The sequence below is a fragment of the Plectropomus leopardus genome, chromosome 4 (assembly GCF_008729295.1).
Source record: "Plectropomus leopardus isolate mb chromosome 4, YSFRI_Pleo_2.0, whole genome shotgun sequence".
NCBI classification, from domain to species: domain Eukaryota; kingdom Metazoa; phylum Chordata; class Actinopteri; order Perciformes; family Serranidae; genus Plectropomus; species Plectropomus leopardus.
The window spans coordinates 5973686-6001380 of record NC_056466.1 but is presented as its reverse complement, the minus strand read 5'-3'; the positions used below and the strand labels follow the sequence as shown (position 1 = coordinate 6001380).

The 27695-nt window shown below is 39.7% G+C and overlaps 1 protein-coding gene across 1 annotated transcript in view; it reads right to left on the bottom strand.

Moving 5' to 3' along the window:
- The window catches only part of grk4 (G protein-coupled receptor kinase 4), a 60869-nt gene continuing 33174 nt past the window's right edge, over positions 1-27695 (bottom strand). Inside the window, exons 6-16 of the mRNA XM_042484798.1 lie at positions 19590-19682; positions 18220-18283; positions 17794-17934; positions 11659-11849; positions 9419-9456; positions 8916-9005; positions 7566-7774; positions 5035-5172; positions 3318-3455; positions 2815-2946; positions 1-1224 (exon numbers count right to left, since the gene is read on the bottom strand). Of these exons, the coding sequence (XP_042340732.1) occupies positions 1168-1224; positions 2815-2946; positions 3318-3455; positions 5035-5172; positions 7566-7774; positions 8916-9005; positions 9419-9456; positions 11659-11849; positions 17794-17934; positions 18220-18283; positions 19590-19682 (1291 nt within the window). The 3' untranslated portion in view covers positions 1-1167. The remainder of the gene's footprint in view (positions 1225-2814; positions 2947-3317; positions 3456-5034; positions 5173-7565; positions 7775-8915; positions 9006-9418; positions 9457-11658; positions 11850-17793; positions 17935-18219; positions 18284-19589; positions 19683-27695) is intronic.

The following is a 27695-nucleotide window of genomic DNA, read 5'->3' as shown; positions in this document are numbered from 1 at the left end:
GTTGCTCATTGCCTTTCTCCCCATGACTTCGACACAAATCAAACCAAACTGCTCAGGTTTCAAAGGGTTAAAGTAGCTCTTAAAGGTTATTGTTAGTAACAGGACAGTGAAGAGGAAAGGATTTCTGCTCGGCACATCAAACAGGTTTATAATTACCGGACTAATGAAAGATAGGTGGAACAACAAAAGAAAGAGGAGTAAAGATAAAAAACAGTTTTGCCTGAGTGAAAAATGTAACAGACATTTACTTAACAGCTGTGCTCCCGAAGGAAACTCACTCTGGCGTCGCAAATAAAGGATCTGAGCCTTTCGCAGTTCAAGAGAGATTTCTGAAGAGGTCCAGGAATAATAATTATCAGGCTTTATTTTACCAAAAAAGCCTCCTTTAAATATACTAATTGTTGCACATGCTGATTGAAAAATTGTCAGAAATAATTTCATGTCATCTGTACTAGAATTGAGTCGATACAGGCACCTCGAACACGGTTTAAAACACGTTGTTTAGTCCAGAGCGACCTGCCTGACTGGGCTGGAGGAAGGATTATCACCTCCGAAAATTAAAACTAAAGGGGAAGGTGGAGATCTGGGAAACATTTGGGAAGGCTAAAGCAGCATAGCATCAACACAGCAACGTTAGACTGGATTTATTTTCCCCCATATCGTTCACATCTACCTGAACTTCGAGGGGTGCAGAGGGTTAATTTGGGAACCGGGTGGATCTGATGTGCTAACAACACGTCACCAAATCAATGACAAACATACAGCACATATAAAAACAAAAAAAGGCTTTATGCTACATTGAAAAAAAACAACAAACTACTGGTACTGTGCTTCTTAAAAAAAAAACCCTCCCCAATACACATTATCCATACTCACTCCAAAAGAAAATAAAAAGGAAATAAAAACGTAATGTATGCATTCAAGTGGTACTTTTATGGCTTTTTGTACAATACAACCTTTAGTGAAAATATACATCTAGACATAAATTCAAGTACAAATGTACAAAATCTTTAAACTCATACTTTTTTCTTTAATTATAATACACTTTTAATACAGCTCATAAATACAGGTCAACATTCACTGAGTTCCTAAGATTTGCGCTCGGTTGGAGTTTGTGGTGAAGTTCAGCGGCGAGGGGGGGGGAGGGGGGCAGGTGGAGGGAGTGGTTTAAAGTCGCGAGGGCTCTTCGATCTCGTCGTCACTGTAACCGCTCTTAAAACAGACCTGGGAGGAACCAGAAGTGAGGATGTGTCACTAAAATTAGCAACTTTCACCATCTCACATGTGCGAGATGATGTGACATTCTCCCGAAACACCGACCTTGACACCAACCGCATCCGAGGCTGGCGTACAGACGTTAAAAAATAACTTAAGACATGCAGCTGAAGCAAAGGTAGCAGTTAACAAACTGGGATTATAATGTGCCTCCTGTAAAACTGTACTTTAAACTGGAAGGCTTTATTTGGGTATTTTATAGAGTGTCTGTAACATTTCAACAGCTTATTCGTTAAGATTCAACAATTAAACTGTCGCTTTGTCTCTAAATGTTTCAGGGCAAGAAATGTCCACAAAGCACTAACTGCTTCCTTAAAACGTATTATTTAACTTGTCTTACATTTTCCCAGTAAGATGTCTCTATTCAGAGTGATTTTAAGAAGAAAATCAAACTGAAAGTATAAAAGTCGGGTCTTAAGAAGTGAGCGGGACATGTCATTTTTTTCATTGGTATACACCCTTGAAACCCAAATACTGAACAAAATTAAAAGTCTCTGCGATAAATGACAGCTGAAAGTTAGTGGAGACAACCTGTTGGCTGAGTAGCCCCCCTGCAACCAATTAAAGATGTGAGAATATTTTTTTCACTACTGACAAACATTATGTGATATTAAAGGTCAAGTGTGTAAAATTCAGGGTGATAAATTGGCAGAAATGGACTATAATATAATAATTGTGTTTTCTTTAGTATATAATCACTGGATCTGGATTGGGCCATTTGCATTTTCACATCAGCCACAGCACAGACACTAATGGACAGTAGTGCCTTTGCAACAAGCAGTAGAAAAACACATATTTCTTTAATGGTGAAACTGCTTTATTCTGTGTTTTTTACTGGTTTTAACCACTAGCTCAGAGACCTCTGCAGATATTTGGCTCCTGTTGAGAACCTCCTGAGCGTCTGGATCTTAGGTTATCAGAGAAAAAAGGTGAGCTCACATTATCAGGTGCTGGGCTAGCAGCCCATCTGCGACATGCCAAACAGCATTAGAGAAACACTGATTTTTAACTTGAAACTGCTTTATTCAGTGTTTCAAACCGTTTTAAACACCCGATCTGTTTGTTTTGGAAGCTAAGAGACCTCTTTGAATAATTCGGCTCCCAAAAAAAACAAAGGAAATCAAACTGGGAGGAGTTTCAACTGGTTGTAATCTGCAGCCCTCACTGCTGGATCCTACTAAATGCCCCCAAATTTTACACACTGGACATTTAAAAGCAAAGCTAAGCTTGATACCAATACCCCCCCAAAAAACCCTTCTGTTAGAACTTCTGAGACAAAGTAGCACAGCAACAAATACAGAAAAGAAGACGCAAAGGAAAAGAAAAGTAAAAAGAGAGGCCTTATCCTAACCAACTTCAACTAGGGCTGATTTAACTGTAAACAAATTGAACATTCAAATGTCATGGAGGTTCGGGGGTAACGTTTTTAAACGTTGAGTTTGAACAAGGCCTGGAAGGAAAAGAAAAAAGGAAAGAAGGAAGAGAAGAAGTACCTTAGCCCCCACCCCCTCGGACAGTTGCCGGAGCACTAGCACTTGCCTCTCTTCTGAACAGGCGGTAGAAGAAGCCTCTCTTTGGTGGAGGATTAGGCCGGTTCACGTCCAGATCTGAGCACAGCGTCCCGTCAGTCTCGTAGACGTTGATTTCTTTGAAGCACTCCATCTCGATCATCTACAAAGAACGAGAGGTCGAGTTATCAACCCCGCTAACAAAAAGGTCCGTGCGTCAGCGTCAGGGCGGGTGCCGATTATTTATAACGCGAGGCTCTCTACAGGTGGCTGTTTGAGTTTCCATCTGGTTTAGGCATTTGGGATGTAAATGAACACCTCCACACCTCGTCTCATACATATTCAGGAACTTGAGTCATTCACTGGCATTTTTTACATTTAAAAGCATCTCTGTTAACTGAGTCTTTACCGTAGTGAAAAAAGGCAGGTGTTCTTCATTAATACAGGTATTTCTATGTCACACTGCTGTACTGCGTTTGTATGTGCTGTGAGACTGAACGATGACATCATCTCAGCAGTCTGTGCCCGCAGTACCTCGTTCTGCCACGGGATGGAGACACTGCCTGTGACAAACTTGTGGTAGAAGTCGTCATCTGTGGGGTCAAGGTTCACGCCTTTTACAGTGGAGAACTGCTCGATGTCCAGGACGTCTTTACAGTACACGGCCCGCGGCTGAGACAGAGACAGAAAAGAGACAAGCGTGAAAAGTGAATTTGCTCTGGATCAAAGGGAGAATCCTAAAATACTTGAAGTCAGATGATTATTTTGCTGGAAGTCGTCACGCGCCTGAGGACTCTCTGCTGCTCTGTTTTCCTCAGCGAGGCTCTACTGACCCGAATAGCCCAAAATAGAAACACAGATAGCACTATCTACTTTCAACTATTGATTTAACCTCTCCGGTCAGTCACTCTCCCTTACCCGGGGATATTTATGACACTGAAAATGTACCGACTCTCTGTGTGAACAGCTTTGTTCTCGTAGGCAAAAATCTATGCATGCGGCAAACAATAAAAGCTAACAGTGTTTTTGACACATTTATTGAGGGAAGGTAGTGATCTGTGTTACACATACTCACACTTGAGAGTTTCCTAACATCACAACAGCCTTCTGCTGTTCACAAGCACTCTGGGGGTAGGGGAGACCGGGGCAAGTTGGCACACTTTTCATTCTCTGCCACCTTTCTCTGACAAAATTTATGTCAGACTGCTCTTTTTTTGGACAATTTATTTCTGATGTTTTTTTGCACAACAGTCAACATGTCATCTAAACTTACTTCACAACAGATCAAATACCCCCATCCCACCCTCACCTCCCAACATAAAAGAAAGAGAATAAATAAATAAAATGAGACAGAATGAAAGGTTTCAGGTATTAGCTATGAATAAATATTTTTATATACACAGATGTTTTCTAAAATTAGGAAATTGTGATTGAAGTCAAGTTGTAAAATCATGGCAACTAGCCCCATGACAGGGCAAATTCTATAAGCCCCTTTCACACTGCCTGTTCAAGGCGGGAAAATCGTGTCGTTATTCCATCATGCCGATCTGTTTTAAAGGTACGATTGCAGAATGGGGGACGAGAGTTGTCTGGCCTTTTAGCCATTCAGCTGATCGACAGAAAACTATGGCAACTATTTTTTTTCTTTTCTAATACATTTGGTGTTTTCTGCAATAGCTACCTTAATTTTTCATACTTTTAGTCCTCTTTCCTGTCTATGCTTACTTTTACATGAGTAACATTCTCAATGCCGGACTTCTACTTATAACAGAGTATTTATACAGTGTGGTTTTAGTACTTATATAAAGGAACTGAACACTTCCTCCACCATTGCAAAAAAGTTAGTTATTATCAGATGTTTCAACACAGTAGATGAGTGGTGAAGAAAGCAAATTTTTTGTGCGTTACATATTGTTTCTGTGACCTTCAAAGGATCGGAGCTGTGTGCCAGCCAACCCCAGTTTCCCACATTAGTGATGATAACCATAAGACGGGGAACCCCGTGTAAGTTGCTATAAGTTTTCCACTCCGTCAGTTTGGGAATTCAAACGACAACACTGAAATCACACGCCTGCCTCTCACCACCCCCACTAGCTAGCATGATAACTAGCTTATACTGGAAGTGTTTGTTTACTTGTGACAATGGTATTTCCTGTATGCTGATTTTCAGCTCGCAGAAGTTTCAGGCTGCAAGCTGTGAATCGAGCCTGTATGCACCGAGTGTGTGTGTGAGTGTGTGTGTTGTACGTACATCGGGGCTGAAGGGGGGGTCCAGCATGTTGGCCTCCAGCCGTTTGAAGTTGATGTTTCTGAAGATGGGGTGCTGCTTCACCTCGATGGCCCCTCGGCCCTGACAACCCAGCCGCTCCTTGGGGTCTTTAGCCAGGAGCTGACACGCAGCGGGAGGAAGAGGAAGAGAAGGAGATGATTAAACATTGCAACTCTCTTAAGATGTGTGTGTTTGTCAAAGTGGCTTTGGAAGATAAATTATAGCTTAATGTATTTTAAATTTCTCCCAAAAAACACAAACCAAGCTGCCTTTTAAGCCAGCTTCTTAATCATAAATCCCACAGAAGGGGAGGGAGGGCTCCTGTGATGTCGGCTCGACAGTTTGACTAATCCCTCTCGTGCAATATATACAAAACATGCACATGGTCGTAGTTTGCATATAATCCTCTTGCCTTTATGAATCTGACCCAATGTAATCTAATAAAGACCAACACAAATCCACGCACTCAGGGGTTAATGCAACACCATCATGGATAGAAATTAGAGAGCGCCATCGCCGTCTCTACGAGAGCTCCTGGATAATATTACCAGCACACCACCTACAGTACGGCAGGCTGATGAAGTGGATGAGTGCTGTTTAGTGTTTCGGCTACCAGTGGACACTTTCACTGGTCCTGTTGTCACCCAAAAGCTGGCAGATTTCACAATCAACACAATAGCTTCTCGCTTTCTCACCACTTTCACTCTAGTTCCTCATTGTTTCTCATTTTTGCGCAACTCTTGCCCAACATGCACCCGAGTTCAAAGCAGACTGTCACTTTTTGCTCCTGACGACTTGGATCGCTTGTCTATTTTGAGCTGCGGTAATAGACATCTCATGGCAGAGACTGTTCTCCCCTTTCCTTATTATCTTTCTCCCGTTTCTTGCTGAAACCTTTCTTCTCCCTGCCCCTCCTCTCCTCCTCTGCTCCCCGGGGATTCTTTGATTTTGCTGAACCTCGGGTCAGAATGTTCCACCGCGTCACACAAATAAACGTCCGGTCCCCTCCTGCTCAGAGGAAAAGCAGCTCACTGGCTCCCTCTTGCAAAACGGTGATATTGTGAAACACAGGAGGGGGAAGACAGATGGGAAGATTTCATATCCAGTTATAATAAAGATCTCATCTCCTTAAAGGGAAAGTTCACCACAGACAAAAATCTTTAGTCTTTCCTGTAGTGCTATTTATCAATCCAGATTGTCTTTGTGTGATTTTTCGAGTGTTGGAGATATCGGCTGTAGACATGTCTGAATAATGCTGAATGTGTAATTAACTGTTTGCCAACAACTTTGCTAACTTTAAAAGATTGTAGTTTGTCAGTTTGTTCCAGGTTTTTACTAAATGTGTTCAGAAATACGGTGTATTCTTCAACAAAACATCCAGTGGAGAGATAGTTAAATTTTTCTGCATTAACACTAACAACCAAAACAGAATAATGATGTCTACAGGTATCAGATACTTAAATTTAATGTTGTTTTGAAGGCCATTTTAAGATAATTTGACAGATTTTTGGACAAATTGTCTTTTTCTTATTCAACCATTTCAGCTAAGTATACAGGTAAGTAGCAGCGAGTTAGGTTCGTCTACATTTTGCCAACAGGTAAGTGCAAGTATAACATAAATATAAGAGTCAGTGTAGTTAAAAGATTTACGAAATCAGAAATGTGACTTTCACACAAAAGAGTTGACTCATTTTGATGCAAAGGAATGAAAAGATAGATAAATGAAACTAGATTAAATGGCAATTAACACCTAAAAAAATCAAATTTAGGAATGTTTAATGACTTTAAAGGCCTAATATTTCTATTTTAAGACAATTTAAGACTTTTTGAGGGCTTACAGACACCCTGAGAAAACGAGGCAATAACTAGGAATCTGCCGATATAAAATAATGGTATGTAGGGATTAACAACTCTGAACAGGACAAGAGGACATACTAAAAAAAAGATGGGTGGATCTTGAGCAAAATTATTATATAACATTAGAACATTTTGTTCTTCTGTGAAATTGCAAAACATGTCCAGTAAAAAATGTCTTATTCTAAAAATCTGCACTTTTCAGCAAGGTAAAAACTATGTATACATTTTTTTAATCATTATTCTTATTTTAAACGAACCTGAAACAGGAAATATATGTTTTTTCTAATATCTCACTGTGAAACTTCCTCTTTTCATGTGTCGCAGAGTCGACTCATTGAGTGGCAGATCATAAACAGTGCTCACCTATTAAGACAGCTACTTATTACACTAATAAAGGCTGTTATTGCAGTGATATTTAACCTCCTCATGTAATTTATGAAGACATCAGCTTTAAGTTTATGCTTATATTGACCTGAAATCATCACCAGGTGGTTTGACAGTGTGTACCTGAACACTCATTCCACCGTCTCCTCAGCCTCATCCGTCCATGTCCTCGTGTCACACGAGTCTCAAAGAATGTTGTTAATGTGCTCTCCTCCCTTTGTCCCTTTTTCTAATCCCAGCCATCTGTCACCTCTGTCTCCTCGCTCTCTCACCTGTCTGCAGATGTCCTTCGCCTCCTCCGCGAACTTATCAGAGTACTCCTCCTGGTCCTCGCGCACTCGTCTGTCCACCTCCTCCCGCTTGACACGCTCCTTGCGCTTGCGGAAGGGCGACTGGCCCTGAATCATCTCAAAGATCAGGCAGCCCAGTCCCCACCAGTCCGGGCTGAAGGTGTAGCTCTCGTTCTGGATCACCTCGGGAGCTGAGGGAGGAGAAAGGCGGCAGGGAGCAAAGAGGTCAGTTCAGGTGACAACACAGGAAATCTGAGAGCGAGGGTTACAATCTGAATCAAGTGGAATGGAGACGGTGAAAGGGACAGTTCACCCCAAAATAAGAAATACATATTTTTACTCTTAGCTGTAGTGCTATTTATCAGTCTACATTGTTTTGGTGTGAGTGGCCGAGTGTTGGAGAAATCAGCTGTAGAGATGTCTGCCTTCTCTCCAAAATAATGGCACTAGATGGCACTCGACTTTTGGTGCTCAAAGAACCAAAAAATATGTTAAAAAAAATCAACATTACTCAGTTACTCAAGATATTCTGCAGACCTTGTTGTGAGCAGTTTCATGCAGGAACTACTTTCTTTATACAGAACTACACCTGCCAACCACCACGAAGCTGCATCTACACATGGATGAGAGGCTCATGCTCAAAATTAGTTTTTGGCACTGTGAGCACCACAAGCAGTGTCCTTTTTACTCAATAAGTCATAAACAACAACAAAAAAAATGAGCCACACTGCTTGGCAAAAGCTAAAAAGCCTTTAATAGAAGTTGTTAGCGACCAGGCGTTTCGACTCTCAGTCTTGATCGGGGCAGTTTGAGCTGAACCGCACAGATGCTACTTCTGTCTATTAAAGGCTATTTAACCTCGCCATCCTTTTTTGGTCACGTATGTCCTCGAATCCAAAGAGCACCTGTTTACATTTATGAAGTAGCACTCCTCAGCCAACCCACTTTTTAGGGAAAAATATGTATCTTTGATTTGGGGGTCAGCTGTCCCTTAACTGAAGTTCATATGTGTAAATGTCTACATGGATGGAAGTGTGTGTATATATATATGTGTGTGTGTGTGTGTGTGTGTGTGTGTGTGTGTGTGTGTGTGTGTGTGTATGTATGCATATGTATATGTACATGTATATGTGTGTGTATATATTAGATTTTAAGTGCTGTGGGAATTACTTTTTTATAATAATATTATTATTATTATTATTATTATTATTATTATGATTATTATTATTATTAGAATAAGAAGGGTTGAGAGCTGATATTGTACAGATAAGATGAGGGAAAGGTTGCAGGACTGAAGGAGGAGGTAGAGATCAGAGTTAGCCAAACTCTTACCCATGTATCCAACAGTGCCCACTCTCCCTCGTATCGTCTCTCCTTCAGGGATTTGAACTGCAAGGCCCAGGTCTGAAATTCGGATGTGCCCTGAAAAAAAAACCCAAAAATAATAACTGAGATCATACTGAGTGGATATACTTGAATCAAATGTACGCAACATATATCAAAATCAATTGAAGTGCAAAGGTCAAAGGCATAGTGTCCTTACAATAGTCATGTTACACTAAAACGATCTCTTGTGAATACGAGCGTGAGAGAGAGACACGAAGGAGATTCCTCTATTTCAAGATAAGACTGTGTTACAGAGAAAAGATAATATGGGAGTCTGACTCAGAGGGAGAGGAGAGAGCGTGATGTGAAGAACTTTTAAGCCCGTGAAAGACTCGCAGACGTTCTGCTGCTTACGCATTATAAAGCAGACTAGTAACAAACTGTTAGTGTGTCTTGTACCCTGTGAAATATGGGTTATATCAGAAGAAGAAGAAAAACAAGGAACATACCACGATCATCCAGAAGGATGTTTTCAGGTTTCAAATCCCTGCAGAGGGAAAAAAAGAGAGTTGATACAGTGCTTTATAAAAATAGAACTTACATTTGAGGATATAATAATAAAATCCTGGATAAATATTTGTAGTCTTCATTAACTTGTCATTTTGTTGACATTTCATTGTCTTTTATTGCCCGTGTGCTTCTCCAATCTTTCATGTGGATTAATAAATGGCTTATCTGCACGGATATCTTTATTTGCTCTATTTGTAATCATGCCTCACAGTTCACTGAGCTGTATTCCTATTCTCTGAGTGACTGAGGATTTAAGGCTCCTAAATTCAGTGTCATACGTAGACCTCATCTCAAATTTAAAATTAATTTTTTTAAATTAACATACCACATCTTCATTTAACTTTATTTATTATCTTATCTAACTTTTGAAACGCAAAACAAAAAAAGTGGATTTTTTAAAATAGCTATAAAATAAAATTTTAAAAAACTGCGACGCTCTGCTAACCAATGCCAAGCTCAACCACGGTGCCATCTGTGAAGTTTACTGTAACACACGCAGAGATCAGGGAACACTGTGTGTTTATATGACTGCGTGGGCCATGTGCATGTGGGTGCGAGTGTCCACTAAGAACATCAGTGTTTATGTTAGCATTACTCCGAGGCTCCACTGAGTGTGACAGGTGCATGACACCTCAGTGAAGTCAGTACACCATTAATCCAGTGACACTTCATCATCCAGGACTTTCCATTTGCACTCATCCCAATCTTACTCTACTGCAAACACTCTCACTCCTCATAACGCCAGAGCTGGAATAAATAGTCTGACATGTACTTCTTTTATGGATTGTTTTGGACCTCTTACATTGTTGGGCTTTGTCTATTGTCTTTGGGCTAAAGGGGTATTTCACCGATTTACGAATGCACTTTCATAAAGTTTGAGCACTTGTGAGAGTTTTTTTTTTAAAGATAATGGTCAAAATCGAAGGCCGAGATATTCTGACTTTGAGTTTTGGGTCGAGCATCAAAATCTCCAATCCTACACTTCCCATGATGCAATTGAGTAGCATCTTTCATTTAATCCTCACATCACCTTTCCACAAGATCCGGGATGGACACTTGAAGACGTGCTGCTCCGCTCAACACTAAACTACTGTGAAGTACCAAAACACAAAATTATTAAATGAACTACAGTTATACATAAAGTAGCTCCTGCCGTCAAATAAAGTTACATGAATAACTGTTAGAATTACGTTGCATAAAATGCTGTTATAATGTTAAATTGAGTAAAGTATTAAGTCAAATAAAGTACTGTTATAGTAACGTTAAATACAGTATTGTTTTAATTAAATAAATCAAAGTAGAACCCATGTTTGGTGCTTTTGTTTTGAAGGACCTGGCTTTTGTTTTTGCTGCTGCTTTTTGTGTGTGTATGTTTGAGTGGCAAAGAAACTGTATGAGAGAGAGGGAGAAACTTAACGCTGAAGGAAGTCTCACGAACAGCAAGACAATTAATACTCGATGTTTACGATAAAGTCATTTTATATGACGCACGTGGAGCATGCCCTGATGCATTAAGTATTTTCCTATATTCACCGATTTTTAGTTGTGTCTGACTTTTCATACCCAAACCACATTCAAATGCAGAGGAAACCTCTCTTTTGGGTATGAGCTCCTCTGCGTTTTGAGTCGGTGTCAGTGTCTTGTGCTGAATCTCCACATTCAGTATCGCTTGTTTGTTTTGGTGCCACGCTTTGTGTAGACGCCCCCTCGGCCACGCAGACAGACGTGAAATGATAGACGTTTTTTATTCAGCAGACGATACATTTCGTCATATCGCACAGTCGCCTTTAGAGCCACAAAAAACATCATACAACTGTTTTAACTGGTTGAGCGGTGCTTCTTTGAATGTCCCGTGTGAAATCGGTGGAGCGTCCCTTTAAAGGCTGAACATCTAGCCAGTTGTAGGCAACGTCTTTTGTACAACAACAAGCTTATATAATGTTGTTCTGGGTCTGCAAACTCACGACACTGGTCCTCAGAGACAGAGATCCTTAAAAATATCACTGGAAATTTTCCTAAAGCCTCGATGCTTACTGTCGTCTTAATATGTGATGGCACCAGGGTTTCGGACAGGAAACATGACCCGCCCACGGTAATCTTATCATCTTCTAAACAGGAATACTATGATGAGAATAACTCTTATTTTTTGGCTTGATTACCCATCTACCCCAAAACTGACCTGTAGACTATCCTCTCACGGTGCAGGTCCTCAAGGCCACAGCAGATCTCAGCAGCGTAGAAGATGGCCCTCTGCTCGTCGAAGCCCGAGTTGCCCATGTTGTAGATGTGGAACTTTAAGTCGCCGCCATTCATTATGGTCAACACCAGACACAGCGCATCCTTGGTCTCATAGGCATATGCTAGACTAACCTGGAGAGGGAGGCAAATTTTGGGAGAACGAGGGAGATGAGGGAACAAGTGTAGAAGAGGGCATGAAGAGAGACAGAGGGGGGAGGAGGAAGAGGGAAGAGCAGTGGTAAGAGACGGGATGGCTAGAGGAACATGATTGTTTGATTTTAGTTTATTTAATGCCACAAATAATCATCCATTATCCCAGATGGAATGTCAGGAATGTACACAAAGAAAAACGAGAGATATATCACAGATACGGAAAAACAGAAACTTCTTTTCCACTTCTTACTCCACTGCCTCATGTCCTACCCCTCTAATCCCACCATCTATCTCTCTTCTCTCCCCTCATTCCCACCGGCCTCCCCCTTCCTCTCTCCCCTGTGGGTCAGTGACACGCAGGGTACAGTGTGTGTGCATGTTGTGTACAAGCAGGATGTTGCTGCCATCGGGAGGAATCCCATCTGCTGCGGAGTCCGTAGTCAGCGACTGACCACAAGAGGGGATGGGAAAAATTCTTATGGGCCAGCACACACACGTATATATGCTGTACCTAAACAAACACGCAAATATGAACTACAAGCCAAAGCAAACGGTCTTGTGCACACTTCCAAAAATCATGTTTATTCATTAGCAATGGACAAATGTATTGAACTTGGCACCGCGAAACAATGGTTCTCACACTGGGCTCAGAGTCAGATTAAAAAAAGACGATAAAAGGATCCAAAAAGCCTCCAAATAATGAAAGGAGCTCTATATGTTTTGACCGTGCAGTCAAAATTTCCACTAATCTAAGCTAGTGCAATAAAATCACAGAAATACTCAACTTTTCCAGGTGTATAATAATTATCGTATTTGTACGGTAAAAAAGTGTCATGATTTGACCATTTTCGGAAGCTTACAGTTGGTAGTTGGTTGTAATCTGTGATGGTCTTTTAAGGGTCCAGTGTGTAGTATTTAGGAGGATAAATTTAGAACACAGAGTATAATATATAATAAGTATGCTTTCTTTAGTGTATAATCACCTGAAATTAACAATCTTGGTGTTTTCACTACCTTAAAATGAGCCTTTATATCTACATGTTTGCCTGCATCATCTGCTGTTTGGATTTTACCCTCTCATGCTGTTAAATAGTGTTGTATATTCTTAACTTGTACATGTTAACCTATATCGTGTGCCCTTTTATCTAAATGTTGTTTATCTTAACGATTGTACATACTGTTATTTTTAGGATGCCTTTCAGCATCAGGCAAGGGACTATCGATGAAAGTTAGCTCCCAAGCTAACTCGGGTGCATTTAAATTTGTTTAAATGTGGATTAATGTCCCTTTTTTAAATGGATGAATTGCAAATTACCAATTACATAGGGAATGGATCGTCGTCCATGTTGCCCGCCGTCTTTCTACAGCAGCCGAGAACGGACGAACCAAAATAAGTGCTACGATACAGGTGCTACGCTAACGGCCCGTCTGCGACAAACTAACACTGTCGCAGAAACACTAATTTGTAACGTGAAACTGATTTATTAAGTGTTTTTAACGCTTTAAATCACCGTGTCTGTTTGTTTTGGAGGAGGAGACCTCAACACTGAAGGAGTTCAAACCGGGAGAAGTTTCAGCTGGTACCAATCTGCAACGCTCACCGCTAGATGCAACTAAATCCCCTTAAATCTTACACCCTGCTCCATTAAATCTGATTAAAAATCAAATTATGTGTTATTTGGTGATCAAATGTTAACATGTTTTCATTTTATATTTTAGGAAACATGTATGAAGAAAACATTAAAAAAGAAGCCTGACTTGTGTAGGAGAAAAAAGGGTTTCAGTTTTTTTAAACAATTTTTTCATATTTGCACCATCATCAATACATTTCAGATGATCGCATCAGTACGAAGCAGCGTTACTGACTTCAGAACAGGGTCACCCTGCCCTGTGTCTCACATACACATAATATACACACCCACACACTGAATATGTGGATGGGTTATTGGATAAAACATACAGTAAGCCAGCAGTATATATTGACTAATAGTATGATGCAGTGATCAAAAAGAGGTAAAGAAGAACAGCGCGAGCAAGAGAGAGAGAGAGAGAGAGAGAGAAATGAGGGGTTTGAGAGAGCACTTGACTCTTCTCCTTGCTACTGCTGTTTGGTCAGTGTTGCTAGGCAACAGAGCTGCTCTCGTAGGTAGAGAGGCACATGAAGAGTCATCAGTTCTGCCTGCAGCACAGAGAACGAACGAACGAACGAACGAACAAGCGCGCACACGCACGCGCATGCGCACACACACACACACACACACACACACACACACACACACACACACACACACACACACACACACACACACACACAGAGAGAGAGGCTGGAGTGGGCTTGTTACAGAACCTCAGACTTGCTGCTCTTGTCACCTGGGATTGGCACATGATTCTGTGTGTGTGTGTGTGTGTGTGTGTGTGTGTGTGTGTGTGTGTGTGTGTGTGTGTGTGTGTGTGTGTGTGTGTGTTCCCGTGCGTGCATGCCCATACACATGCTCCTACCATGACTCACTCAAAACAAGGACGTGCAACATAGCTCATGCTGCATCAGAAACCGACTAATCCAAAACGTAGTACAACTCAAACACAACCATGAGCTCTAAAAGGAGAACACGGAGAGACTCTGCTCCCCTCCAGTGCGGCTTACAGTACTACGGATCAATAACTGCGTTCTGTACAATCAAACAGTGGAACACCGTGTTCTACAGTAAGTACACACATGCAAAGTACACACAGACAAGAAATTAACATGCTCATCCCTTTAGCCGCTCCTGTGTCAAGAGTGTTGCACAAGCGCCGGCTGTAATTTTCTTGTCTTTGGAACAATAATTTTTTTTTTATAGAAACTCTGAGCCAAAACTAAGTTTTCTTTTCCCCCCGGAGCACCTGAGAGGTTTTTGTGAGTAAAGTTGGACGAAATGGAAAGAGAGGCACACATTACTAGTTTTCCAGCTGCGTTTGACTCCCGATGTCAACATGCATTAAAATTCAGATTAAAATTCAGGCACTTTCATATACGAGAAGTGGTGATGGCAGAATATAAAAAAAATAGACATACACATCATACACACAGTGAGACGTATAAGAGGTGAAGATATTTTAGAATTTGTAAGCTGACAAATTGCTTCTCCTCCTACTTGTATTACATTTAAGCAAATATCCGCTAATGAAGTCAACCTTTCTTATTACAGGCGTATTTTATGCACTGCCATCATAGATATTAAATAAAACTAACTCTTTTATATTCAATCTATCACCCATAGAAGTTACTGCCATCTCATTTCATAGGTCTTTAACTGTTCCTATAATGTATCGTCTTACATGTTAATGGACTGTCAGCTGTAAATTTCTGCCCTTCAGTGCTTTGGTGTAGCATGGAAGAAATGAAAAGCTAGGTGACTCCCTAAAAAGCGTCCAGGCTTGGCATTACAGCGCCAGCCAAAAACCACCGCTTACTCATGACTATGGCTCAATTTATAAAAATCCTCCATAGGAAAATCAGCCAAGAGCTACGCCACCATTAAGAGCTTGAGGCATGATGGTACAGTGGCAGGGTAATGATTTCTTTTTATTTTTTGTGCTGGCTCACACGCTCGGAGCAGGACACTGCACGGCTTTCTGGTTCTATTATGAAGCTAAAACAACAACAAAATTACACAAAACTCAACGCAGTTGGTCTGCAAGAGACAAGACAATGAGACATGTGTCTTTTAGAAAGTGTTGCCCCCCCGGACTTTTTCTGCATTTTGTGCTGTTTTAGCCATATGTAGTGATCGTAAAGACAAGCTTTGACGAAGCGAGTTTTTTTCATATTCTTTATCTGATTGGTGCTTCCTAAGAATTGTCTTTGAAATCTGAAACGTCCGTAAAGGTATGCTATGCAGGACTTTTAGTTACTGTTTATAAACACACTCCCTAGCCAAAGTGAAGGTAATAGCCAACCCCAGATTCACTCTGATTTGGCATTTTGCCTTATTTTATTTGCATTTTTGGGTGCTATGTTTCTTGGATACGTACTGCTTACAGTCTGGGTTCCGGTCACTACCTTTTTATAAAGCCCCGACATCACCTGTGCGCTCTGTGGGTACACGCCCGTAAATGTCCCAAGAGCAGAAGACAAAAAAAAACTACAGGCAGAGGTCAGTGTCTCTGCAGAAAAATATACCACCACACACCTCCAGTCAATGATGTTTGAGAGGGATTATATTTGTAATTCTGTTGAGACTCTATGCATTGTTTGGTGGAAAAACCTGCTTAGTATTGTTGTAAAGCTACAGTTGGTTACTTTTATAAAAAAATACTTTTTGTCATATTTGCTGAAATTGTCACTATATCCACACAGTATTATATGAGACAGATAGTATGAACAAAAAAAAACAGGTTCATCTGTTTTGCTTCCAACGTCATTTGCCAGAATCTACCGCTGCTTGCGAATTTCCAAAGGAAATGTAAAATGTAAAGGAAAACTGTAAAGGGAAAGTACAATAAGCAAATATCTACTATATATATGTATTTATATACATGTTGCTTCTGATTGGGTAACACCTCTGACATACCCATTAAAAGAAGAGAAAATGTATTTACAGCTCTTTGCACACGGTTCAATACAAACGTGTTGTTCACTCTGGAAACCGCAGCAAAACACTGATTTGAGATTGAACGTGTCCCTGGTCTTACAGCTAAACAGTACACTAAAATATGTTTCTGCAAACATTTGAGGTGAAAAAAAGGCAATGCAGTGACAGAATGCCTAATTTGACTGTTTGACTGCAGTGATTGAAAAGTGCGTTAGAGAATCAGTTGGGGTTATGCCGTTTTAATCACTACATGCAGACAAAGGAACATGAACAAGGGACATCTTGTGCACTATTGTGTAGATATAGTAACCAGTTTCAGCAAATATGACAAAAAACTAAGTTACCAACCAGAGTTTTAACAGTCAGGCTCGGGTTACTGCTTTGAAATGTACATTTCAGCTGATTAAAGATGTGTTTTGTTCTAAATCGTGTCTACTAATTGATTGAACTCAACCTGTTAGGATGTCTGGACATTTAAAGGAATTTAGATGAACTTTGACTCAGTTTCGAAGGTCACTGCAAATAACACTGATGGAGCGGACATCCTTAGCATGGCCTCAGTTGAGTTTCAGCTGAGTGTGTGTAGGGTCCATGATTGTATTTAGGCTTTAGCCCAAAGTTAAACTCATACAGTTAAAACATGTGTGACTAAAGTAAGAGCAGAGAAATGTGGGTTATTTTTTCTCAAAATCTATGCACATGTAAACAAATAGCTAACCATCACTCTGTATATCTGAGTCTCAAACACTGCATCAAGAACAAAAATAGAAACAGTTCAAAAATCACATTGCTGCAAAACAGATTTCAATCAAACCAGAATACATTCACAGGTGATAACAGGCTGACAGTAGGCTCCAAATGAAATCTAATTTGGCATGTTTGCACAGGCAAAATAACAGGTTTGCTACCAAAAAGAAATTTGCATTTGGTTTTGATTGTTTCTATTTAAGCTCTCTTATCTGCTCTTTACATCCTCGCAGTATGCAGTTACCTGCAACTGGTCAACAATCACAATATCATGTCATTCTTTTCTTCCCTCTTTTGTACTTTTAGCCAATCACGTCTCTCTCCTCAGAGACTCACGAGCTCGTCCACCTGGTGCAGACGTCATTAAACAAACAGAGCTGGAGTCACAGCGACTGTCTTTAACAGCTGATCGACAGCCTTTGCAAACAGACCATTCAATTTCATTTGCAGGATCCTGGAGCCACAACAAACAACGCTCTCACATACTGCACACACACACACATTCACTCACACATACACACTCACACACACACACACTCACTCACAGACAAAAACAAGTACAATTCTGTTGAAAGGTTGAATAAGAAAAAGGTAGTACTTACTACAAAACTACTGTTAACTTTTTCTAAAATGCGTTTTTCGTTTAGTGCCATTGCTTCACCTTTTCTTTTCTTCACTCTTTTCTTTTCCAGCTTTTTACAGGCGTACATCTTACCGGTGGCACGTACTTGGCAGGCACAAACCTGGAAAAGAAGCAGCGAGGAAACGTGATCACACACACATGCACATAAAAAAACCCCAAAAAACACACTTTAAAAAGTGTAACTAATGGAAGTTAATATGTCACAACATCCATTTCTCCACCCAACATGAAGAGAGTGGAGACATAAACAAACTATTAAAGGTTTCTTGTTGCAACTTTTCATTCCCAAACTTGCTATGCAAGGAACCATAACACTGGCTCAGTATCCATCACAGAAACTTTATTAACAAGTCATTTATTACTTCCTGATTGCAGTGACACTCACCTCGCCAAATCCACCTTTTCCTAGTACTCTGTAATGTCTGAAGGTATTTTTGGTTACTGGTTGCCTGCAGGGAGGAAAAGAAGAGAAAAGAGAGAAATGATAAAGAGAGAGAGGCATAAAGAGGCATAAAATAACTGATCGGTTTTGTCATTCTCTCAGACCATGTGATGTCGCAGACAGACTAATGCTCTAATATATTATTAATCCTCCCTGATGACTGCTGTTTCCACCCTGCTTCTGTTACCCAGCCATTATGCAAAGCATCATCAATTATTAACAAACTCAAACAGAAACGCTGATTGGCAGCACCACCTTTGTGTTTTAGTGCAAACATTGTCTAGTCTCTATATACAGTACATACAGTATACGGTAATATTTAACTTCTCTTTATTGTGAACATGTATTCTGCTATTTATTAAGATAAGGTTATCATCAGGGCTGCACAAAATGAGATATGCATGGCATGTTGAATACTGCGACAACAATATAAATTGCAATAAATAAACATATTAAAGTGAACTCAGTTCTTGACTCACATTTGCTTGTACCACATGGTCTCTCCTTCTTATCTAAAATATTGCCAAACAGCAGACGTGCTGACACTGGCACTATTGTCTCCACCCATCTCGTCACACTTTTTTCCTTCAACCATGCAGAGTGAAACAGCAGCACTAGTCTAATGGTGTGTTCACACCAAACATGAAGCAAGTGTTTTGCGCAATGAGATTACATACAAAGTCACTGCAAAGACAGATCTGCAGGATTGGAAACTCTTGCGCAATAAATTTGCATGACACTATCTTAGGAAAGCCTTTCAATGTTGAGATCTAGTTGAGTTTCTCCTGATGTCACCAACATTCAGATATGGATCTCAGTAACATCATTAACATTTACAGAATTTTTTAAAATAGGTTTTTTTTTTTTCATTTCACAAAAAGTTGTCCATTTTGTGTAGGTTCATGACAAAAAAATCCCAATAAAATCCATTTAAATTACAGGTTGTGATGCAACAAAACAGGAAAAACACTTTTGCCAGGCATTGTAATACAAACTGACTACATTAAAGGGCAACATCAGAGTCTTTTGCAACATGCTGATATGATACGATAAAAAAACATGCTGTGCAGCCCAGGTTATCGTCATTATTTTTATGATATTCATTAATAATTTGCTTAATGATCTGTAGTTTTTTCCACTATATGGTCAGTATGTGCTGAATGTTTCAATGAAACAACGTGCTGCTCTTACAAACAAACGAAGGGGGAATGGATGATGCAACTATCTGTTACATCAAAGGTGTCATTTTTATGTAGAAAAAGTAGCGCTTTGCATGTGTGCTTCTAAGTGCGTAATCTGCAGTGACTACCCACCTCTCCAACCATTTCCACTGCAGGAAGCGAGAGAAGTACATGGACTCCTGGTAGGAGGAAAATGGAGCTCCACTCAGATAATCACGAACTATTCTGTAGAGAGGGAGGGAGAGAGGGTTGGTGATCATTTAATAATAAAATAAAGATGCAACAATGTACATGTCAACAGCAAAAAAAAAAAAAAAAAAAAGAAAAGAAAAAAAAGCACATGTTAAATTTCTTGCCAAATCTTCCAGACAGATGAACAGACATCTGGTCTGCGTTCCCCAGAGAACGCCTTTTAACCTTTACAACGACTACGAGCACACACATCCTCTTTATCTGACTACCCCCTGAATCACATACGTGTGCATGTGTGTGTAGATCTGTGTGTGTGTGTGTGTGTGGCTGTATGACGGTTCAAAGCCGTTCTCAGTGGAAAGACTGAAAAAACTCAGGGCCGGTACACCACCGTGAAAAATGAAAAATGCCTTTGAACGGAGACATTCCACTCAACTCAAGCAGGAAACGGGGGATTTTGGGGATACCGGTTTTCACTGAGCGGAACATGTAATCTCACTTTCCCTCGCACGTGAATGCGGGTGTGAGTCTGTCTGAATCTATGCGATTATGTCATACATTCAGACAAAATCACCCCAAACCCACGTAACAGTCCTGCTATGACCCACCAGGACACAAAGTTAAAGTTCTTGGTGGAGAGAAGGGGTCATGAGAGGTCACGGCCTCTTCGTCTCCTGACCGTACGTCAAGCGTCACTCCCCTGAGAGTTGTTAGAACATGACTCTTTGACACGACCCTGCCAGCCTCTCATATTAGTGTCTTTTTTCACTGCTTTGACTACAGATGTTGTTTGACTTAAACACCACGTCCTCTTTGACACTGTTGTACCAAACAGACATGACCTGAACAGAACGACACAGTGACTTCAAGGCTTGTGGCGAGAAATAATTCGGGTCAGAAGCAATTTTTTCGTGACTACAGCGCATCAAATCTACTGTCCTTGCTGTCAGTGACATTGATAGATAACATATTTAAAGGGACAGTTCATCCCAAAAATCCAAAACACATATTTTTCCTCTTGCCTGAAGTGCTTTTTATCAGTCGAGATAGTTTCAGTTTGAGTTGCCAAGTGCCGGAGATATCGGCCCTCGAGATGTTTGCCTTCTGTCCAATAACATGCAACTAGATGGCACTCAGCTTATGGTGCTCAAAGCAGAAAAAAAACTGGGAAAAAAATGTGTGAAAAAAGAGAAAATTAAAAAAAAAGAAGAAACAATTAAAAATTCATAAATGACTATCATGGCAGATGAAAATGTAAGACTCACTTGAAAAGCTTTTGTAAACACAGAAGGGCTATTTTAGAGTGGGTTTTTTGTGTTTCTTTATATATATATACACAAGTTATTTGTAATTTGTACCCTAATTTACGATGGTGCAAGTGTGTACGTGTAACTGTTGTATTCTTACTATATAATATAATACAAAAAAACCCACAATAAATATATTTTGGGGGAAAAAAAATCTTTTAGAACTCAACAATAATGTGTCTTTCTGCCAAACTACAACCACACACTCTCGTGGACGAGGATCGTGCTCGTGACTGAGCAAGATGGAAACATTACCGGCGTCTTCTTTGGCTGAGCTGTGATGTTAGCGAGCTCAGTCGTGCAAGGTGAGCTAGCAGTAGATACACGCTTCAGTCTAGCTTCGAAGAAGGAAAGTCTTTCGTTCAGCAGCTAGAAATATTCCCATTACTTTGATTTTGTCGGGATAAAAGATGAAAAGAACATAATTGTTCCAGGTAATGACACCAAGACACTTTCCACAGTGAAAAAAACAACCTCAAACCTCCTCAAACACCTACTGAGACCAACAGGACAACAACATAAAGCTCGTGGAAATACAGCCGACCAAAGATGAGCCCTCTGTGGCTGCGGACGATGGCTGCAGCCCTACACTGGCTAAACAACCAAAACTGGGATTTTATTTGTGAGCAGCAGGCAACGAGTGATAAAGAACGAAAGAAAGAAGCTTGTGGCTCAATAAAGATCATTTGCAAACTATCTAACCTCATCTGCGATTACCGGAGATTACACTGACATTCAGTCTTAATTTTGAGGAGGAAGGACAATTACCGACTTTGTGGGATGAAACGGAAGATATAACAAAGAACCATTTAACGAATAACTGTTGGCTGGCAGTAATGGGTTAAGTAATACCGTTACTTTTGAGCCACAAGCCCAACACTATTCATGGCACAACTTATAGAGTTTCAAACAATTATATGTCTCATTTTTTCTGAAATATGGTCCCATGTGGGATTTCAACTCCCTATTGTATACCATTGTATTTTCACAATAAAAGCGAGTAATTCAGCCAATTTCATTATAATGGAAACATCTAGTAAAGAGGCATACAGTATCATGATGTTAAAAAAACCCCTCATAATTTCCCTTTTGTGGTTACCTTAGATTTAATATAGCCTTAAAAATGAAATTAATTCTTAAGAACCTAAAAATCTGGCCAAACAATTGTCTAATCGTTGGTATTAATGAACAATCCCTTCACATTCACACATACTTATTATAATACACCTATGGCTTGATTATATTTCTCTAAATGAAAAAAAAAAGATTTGAGACCTGAAATCAATATTATTGTTACATTGGGGTACTTCAAATATATAAAAAATTACCACCACAACAGTGTGGATATTCATCCACTACAGGACCACAGAAAGGTTTGGTGCAGCGTTTCGGAGGTGAGCTGTACTCCTCCTGAACCATAGTAGTTACATCAGCAGCACGTTCTCTCCTGCTGACCAGTGTGCTAAAATATCTCTCCTGCCAGCCTCCAACACATGACTGAAAACCAAAGTTACAGCAGATATCCGTCCTCTACCACCCAAATGCTGAAGAGATGCTCATATTTGGCAGGCATATTTTCCTTGACCATATTTTAAAATTACTTCATCACTAAGGAGGATGAGGAAAGCTGCCTGTGGTTACCAACAGCGCTGGGGTGGCTGTTCTTGGCAAAACGCTCGAGAGTAGAGAGTTTCCACAAGGGAAGCACCCTCTGCCGTGTAAAAGAAAACTGAATTATGTCATCATGGGACCAAACAGCTTTGTACATGAGATTCCAGGAAGAGTGCAGCTTCTACTGGATTTATCAGTCTTTCTTCTACTGTTCCTGTGCTCACACTGGTTTGTAATCAAAGCATGTACATCAAAGCTCAATTAAAAAGCATTAAAATCCCCTGCACAGTGCCGGTCTGCCCTGTAATCTCGACCGATACAATAACATGCTTTCAACAGAGTCTTAAAGGAGCAGCGTGCAGGATTTAGTGGCATCTTCCAGAGAGGATTGCAGATTGCAACCAGTTAAAACTTCTCCCATGTGCTAAATGTGAATTCCTGGTTAAAATTCCTACAGTGTTTATTGCCGAATTGACTGCAGAGGTTTCTTCCTCTCCAAAACAAATTAATCCAGTCATTTAAACCAGGGTTCCCACACATTTTTACCAATTACTTTCCAAAAAAGTTAAGTACATGTAACAATTCATCTTAATTTCTGTTTATTTTTATATCTAATTGTAACGTTTAGTTAGAATTTAGCTGTATTTACTTAATTTTGTGAAGTTGCTGCTAAGTAAATGTAACTAAATGTAACTAAATTTTAAGTACACTTAACAATTAGATGTGATTATAACCTAAGAGTAATAGTTATTATTTTCTTACATTTTTCAAGGCAATTGGTTTTCTAGATCTTTTTAAGTTAAATCAACTTGCCAGATTTTACAGTGTAGTATTTCAATAAAACAGACCCATGTATTTTTGGTTGGAAAAATGTTTGACTGTAAATCTAAAAAAATCAATAAATTAATTAAAATTAATATTTGTAAAAAAGACTCCCTTTAGACAATAGCCAAAATAAAGGCCAGTTGCTGTTTTTTCAATACTGCCAATAAGTCGTACCTTGAAACCAATATGTCGCTGCAACCCTAGTTTGGATGATAATTTTGACAAGTTTGTTTTTGTTAAACAAAAGTTTGTTTTAAGGACATTTCTAATGATTGTTCGGTCATGCAGCGCAGCACCAGATTTTAATTAGTAATACAATGAACATTTTTGGCACAGATATGTTTTGTTTTTTTAAGATCATATTTAAATTAATAGCCAAAATAATGTATATAACTTTATTACCATTTCCAAGTCTACAAAACATTTCATGACCGTGAGAACCATATAAAATGGTAAAAACACAGAATAAAGCAGCTTCATATTAAAAATTGGCGCTTTCTGATGCTGTTTGACTCATTGTGGAGGGGCTGCTAACTCAGGTGGCCAACGCAAAAATATAAAACTCTAATAGCTCTATAGAGCCAGTGTTGAATTGGCCATTCTGGGCCACTGTAGACAGATGGTGTTAGATGGTGGATGTAGTTATAAACAGCTCATTCTAAGGTAACAAAAACACAATCATTCTATTTTTTCAGGTGATTATACAGTAAAGAAAACATACTTATTATATGATATTCCACTGCTGCCATATAACCCCCTAAAACCTGAACACTGGACCCTTAAAGACAGGAAACATTTTTATTCCAGCATCAAGTTCTGTCTTAAATCTCAAACTACGGCCTGAAAAACTAAAGTTCCTCAGCTCAGACTCTCATTAATGTTCGCTTATCACGTCCACTGGCCTCACTCCGTCTTACAAGACAAAACCGGTCCCAGACACTTAAAGAAAGGGGCTCCAGAAAGGCAGGAGCCTAGCAGTGCCTGGCTTGGAGTCCAGCCTCAGACAGACACCACTGGGAGTAGAAATAAACACAGCTACAATATGGCTTTTGTTACTCGAAGAGACTGGCAGAAGAAAAGAAAAAGCGGAGAAACATCAGCACACAGAACTTTGTCAAGACCAGCGAAATACAAAACACCGAGATGCACATGTACTGAAGGGCCACACTTTACTCTCGGTATGACATAACCGTATGTTCCACTGCAGCAGAAGAAAATCCATGAGTGAGCTAATACATTTCTGCTAGTGGGTGTGTGGCTCTGCCAAAGTCACATTTCCACGTGCAGCACCATGCTTTCCTACAGGCTTTCCCTGTGAGAAAAAGACTGAATAAGCCCCGGGTCAGGATTACATATCGGAATAAGAAAATTAAAGAAAATAAGAATTCCACAACCGGGTACAAATAATAATGATAGTGGAAGGAGTGATGACCGAACTTGAACAGGAATCCCATTCAAAAACATCTGAACTGCTGCCGCCGCGAGGCTTTCGGCAACACAAACATGTGCCTGTGTTGTTCTGTGTTTGTACACGGTGCTGTTTTGCCCCGCTCTCCTTAACACTTTCTTTCCATTTCTCCTCAATTTTCCCAAGTTCTCCTTTTTGCTCTTCTGTCATAACTCTCTGTGGGACTTTCTAACTCTAGTCCCTCGTACTGCGCTCTCTGCCAAATAATCACTTCCTCGCTCGCTCAATCCGGTCAACAAGTTTAATGGAGTCGATGCTTCCCACAGCACAAAGTTTGAAACTTCAGTGTTTTAAATCTGTAGCTTATTCTTCCGTGCACCCTTTCTTTGCCCTCCCCGGTGCTTTTCCGATGAATAAAAACGGAGACGCATGCAGAAGGGAAGGAAACATGGCCAAAAGACTGTGACCTTAGATGCTAAAGAGAGAGGACAGGTGTGTTCATCTTCACTTTAAACAATGGCTACGGTTACATCCACACCAACATTCTTCCGAATATGACAATATTCTGAATTTGATGCTCGTCATATAAACGACATACTCCGTTTTAATATTCTAAATTAGGCTGTTTTCTAAATTTGGCATTTTCCAATTCTGACATGTTGATGCCAGTATTATTAAATACAGCCAATTCAGAATATGCGTCTTAAATGGGGTTTTCACTGCAGTTTGCGACACAAGGCCTCTCGTCTGTTTACGATCGGCTCTGTGCGTTGTCATGGATACACTGTACACAAACCACCTCGACAACAGTTTGCAAAGCTGTGGGGTAGACACGCATGCAAAAAAAAAAATCCCAAATTTCTGGTTGGATGAAGAAACACACACGCTTTTAAACTTTATGAACAACTTGGATATCAGCGTGTTTTTGCATTTGTGCATATATTGCAAAACCGACTTTTACGCTGCTAAAAATAAACCGTGAAAAAATACTATTTTGATGCAAAAAAGCAAAATGACAAGCAGCTCCAGCTGTTCTACTCCATATTTTGACACGATAAACAACATTTTAGGGCACGTTAACCAGAGTGTGCAGAGCTGTGTGTAAACGTGTCAGAGGAATAATCATTTTCATTGGAAATGTAAACAGCTTAGTAGAAATATTGTCTTTTTCAGAATAAAGACAGAAACTAGACAATTTTGAGCATGTAAACATTCTCACTGATGTTTTTATCTTCAGTCGCACACAAGCCACCACCTCGCTCAGCTCATTCACACAAACGCATTAAGATGTTGCTTTGTTTCTGTACCGCTCAATTTCTCACCATCCGAACTCTAAAAAAAAAACCAAACAAACAAAAACCAAAAGCCTTAGCAACAGATACAGTTGATTAAGTCAAAGACAAGACTGACAAATTGATATCACACTCACAAAGGACTCGGCACCAAACTTCCAGACCTTTAAGTCACAAACCGAATTGCTTTGATAATATCATGTATCCAAGAAAAAGCCTCGTCATTCAGTATCAAATCTTTAAACCTACGGGAACTGACAAAACCAACAGTTTGCTGTCAGTCAATGTCGGGTCATCGGTGAGCATCTGTCATCCTATTTTGTTGTGGTGTGTCCCATAAAGTCGGCCCTTGCCTTTTTTCAGTTAAAATGGATTTTGTGAAATTGGTACTGAAAAAGTATCGTTCAGACACCAGTATAAAAGTCAAGGTATAACAATACCCAGTAGATAAATCCACGCCAGAGAAAAAAATTAAATCCTTCCTTTGAGTCAGCGTGACCAGCTTCTGAACCTCATGAATATTGATTTTATGAATCTAACATCTCTCCACGAGAGTTTTGCCAGAACAGGAGAGCAGGCTGAGAACATAACTGAGTGTTTTCCCAATCACTTCTCCTAAATTCCTTCCAGCAGATTCCGGTATTCCCCAGGAAAGCTCAAGTGAATCAGAGGCTGGACGCAGCATTTCCAACCCGAGTCTGTCTGCTTGTGTGGCTCAGAGTTGTGACTTCACAGAAATTCAGCTTTTGCCAAGATAGAGGGAACATGGTCTGTTTTATTGAAGCCTACTGACACATGAGGGGTGGACCGCACTGTTCTGTACATCTAATTTATTGATGCGATGTATTTATGTATGTTTTTTTATACATGGTTTTATAAAACAAAATGTGTTGTACAGCAGAAAGCCGGAGTCACGTGTCTTTTTTTTTTGCCAAGTCACTGCTTAATTGTTTACCAACCAAGCATCATTTTGGTTTAAACTGGTCTATGAAAAGCACTTTTACGTTTCCCAGTTAGAGGTGGACAATAAACAAAATTTATTGTGTTCCCAGCATTAAGAACCTCTTACAAACCTCAGTTAACTCACATCAAAAGTCTCCATAAATTGTCTAAATTCCCTTTAACCAAACTAAGAAAAGCTATAAAGAACCACCAGAACTTCAACAAACCAACCAGCACACAGTTCAGCTTAGACGTCAACAATCATTAACTGCTCTTACTGCAATAATTTATCAATACAAACACATCAGAGGGGAGCCAAAACAAGAAAGATAATATGCTGACGTATAGAATGGTACACTGTTAAAAGAAACTAGTGGTTTTAACAAAAAAAAAAATTTGTATCCTGTCGGCCTTAGAAATTAAGGTATGTTTTATTTTTTAATCATTTCAAACAAATTAACTTTTTCAGTCAAATAAACTTGATCTCAAATCAGCAGTAATCCTTTAGTAAAGTCAATAAATGTATTTTTTTTTGTCACATTTTCTGTGAAATGCAGTCTGTCAGTTCCTCCAATAAATGTTTAAAACAATAATAACAACAATAAATATAACAAAATAAAATAATTATTATTATAAAATAATAAATAATTAATATATGTAT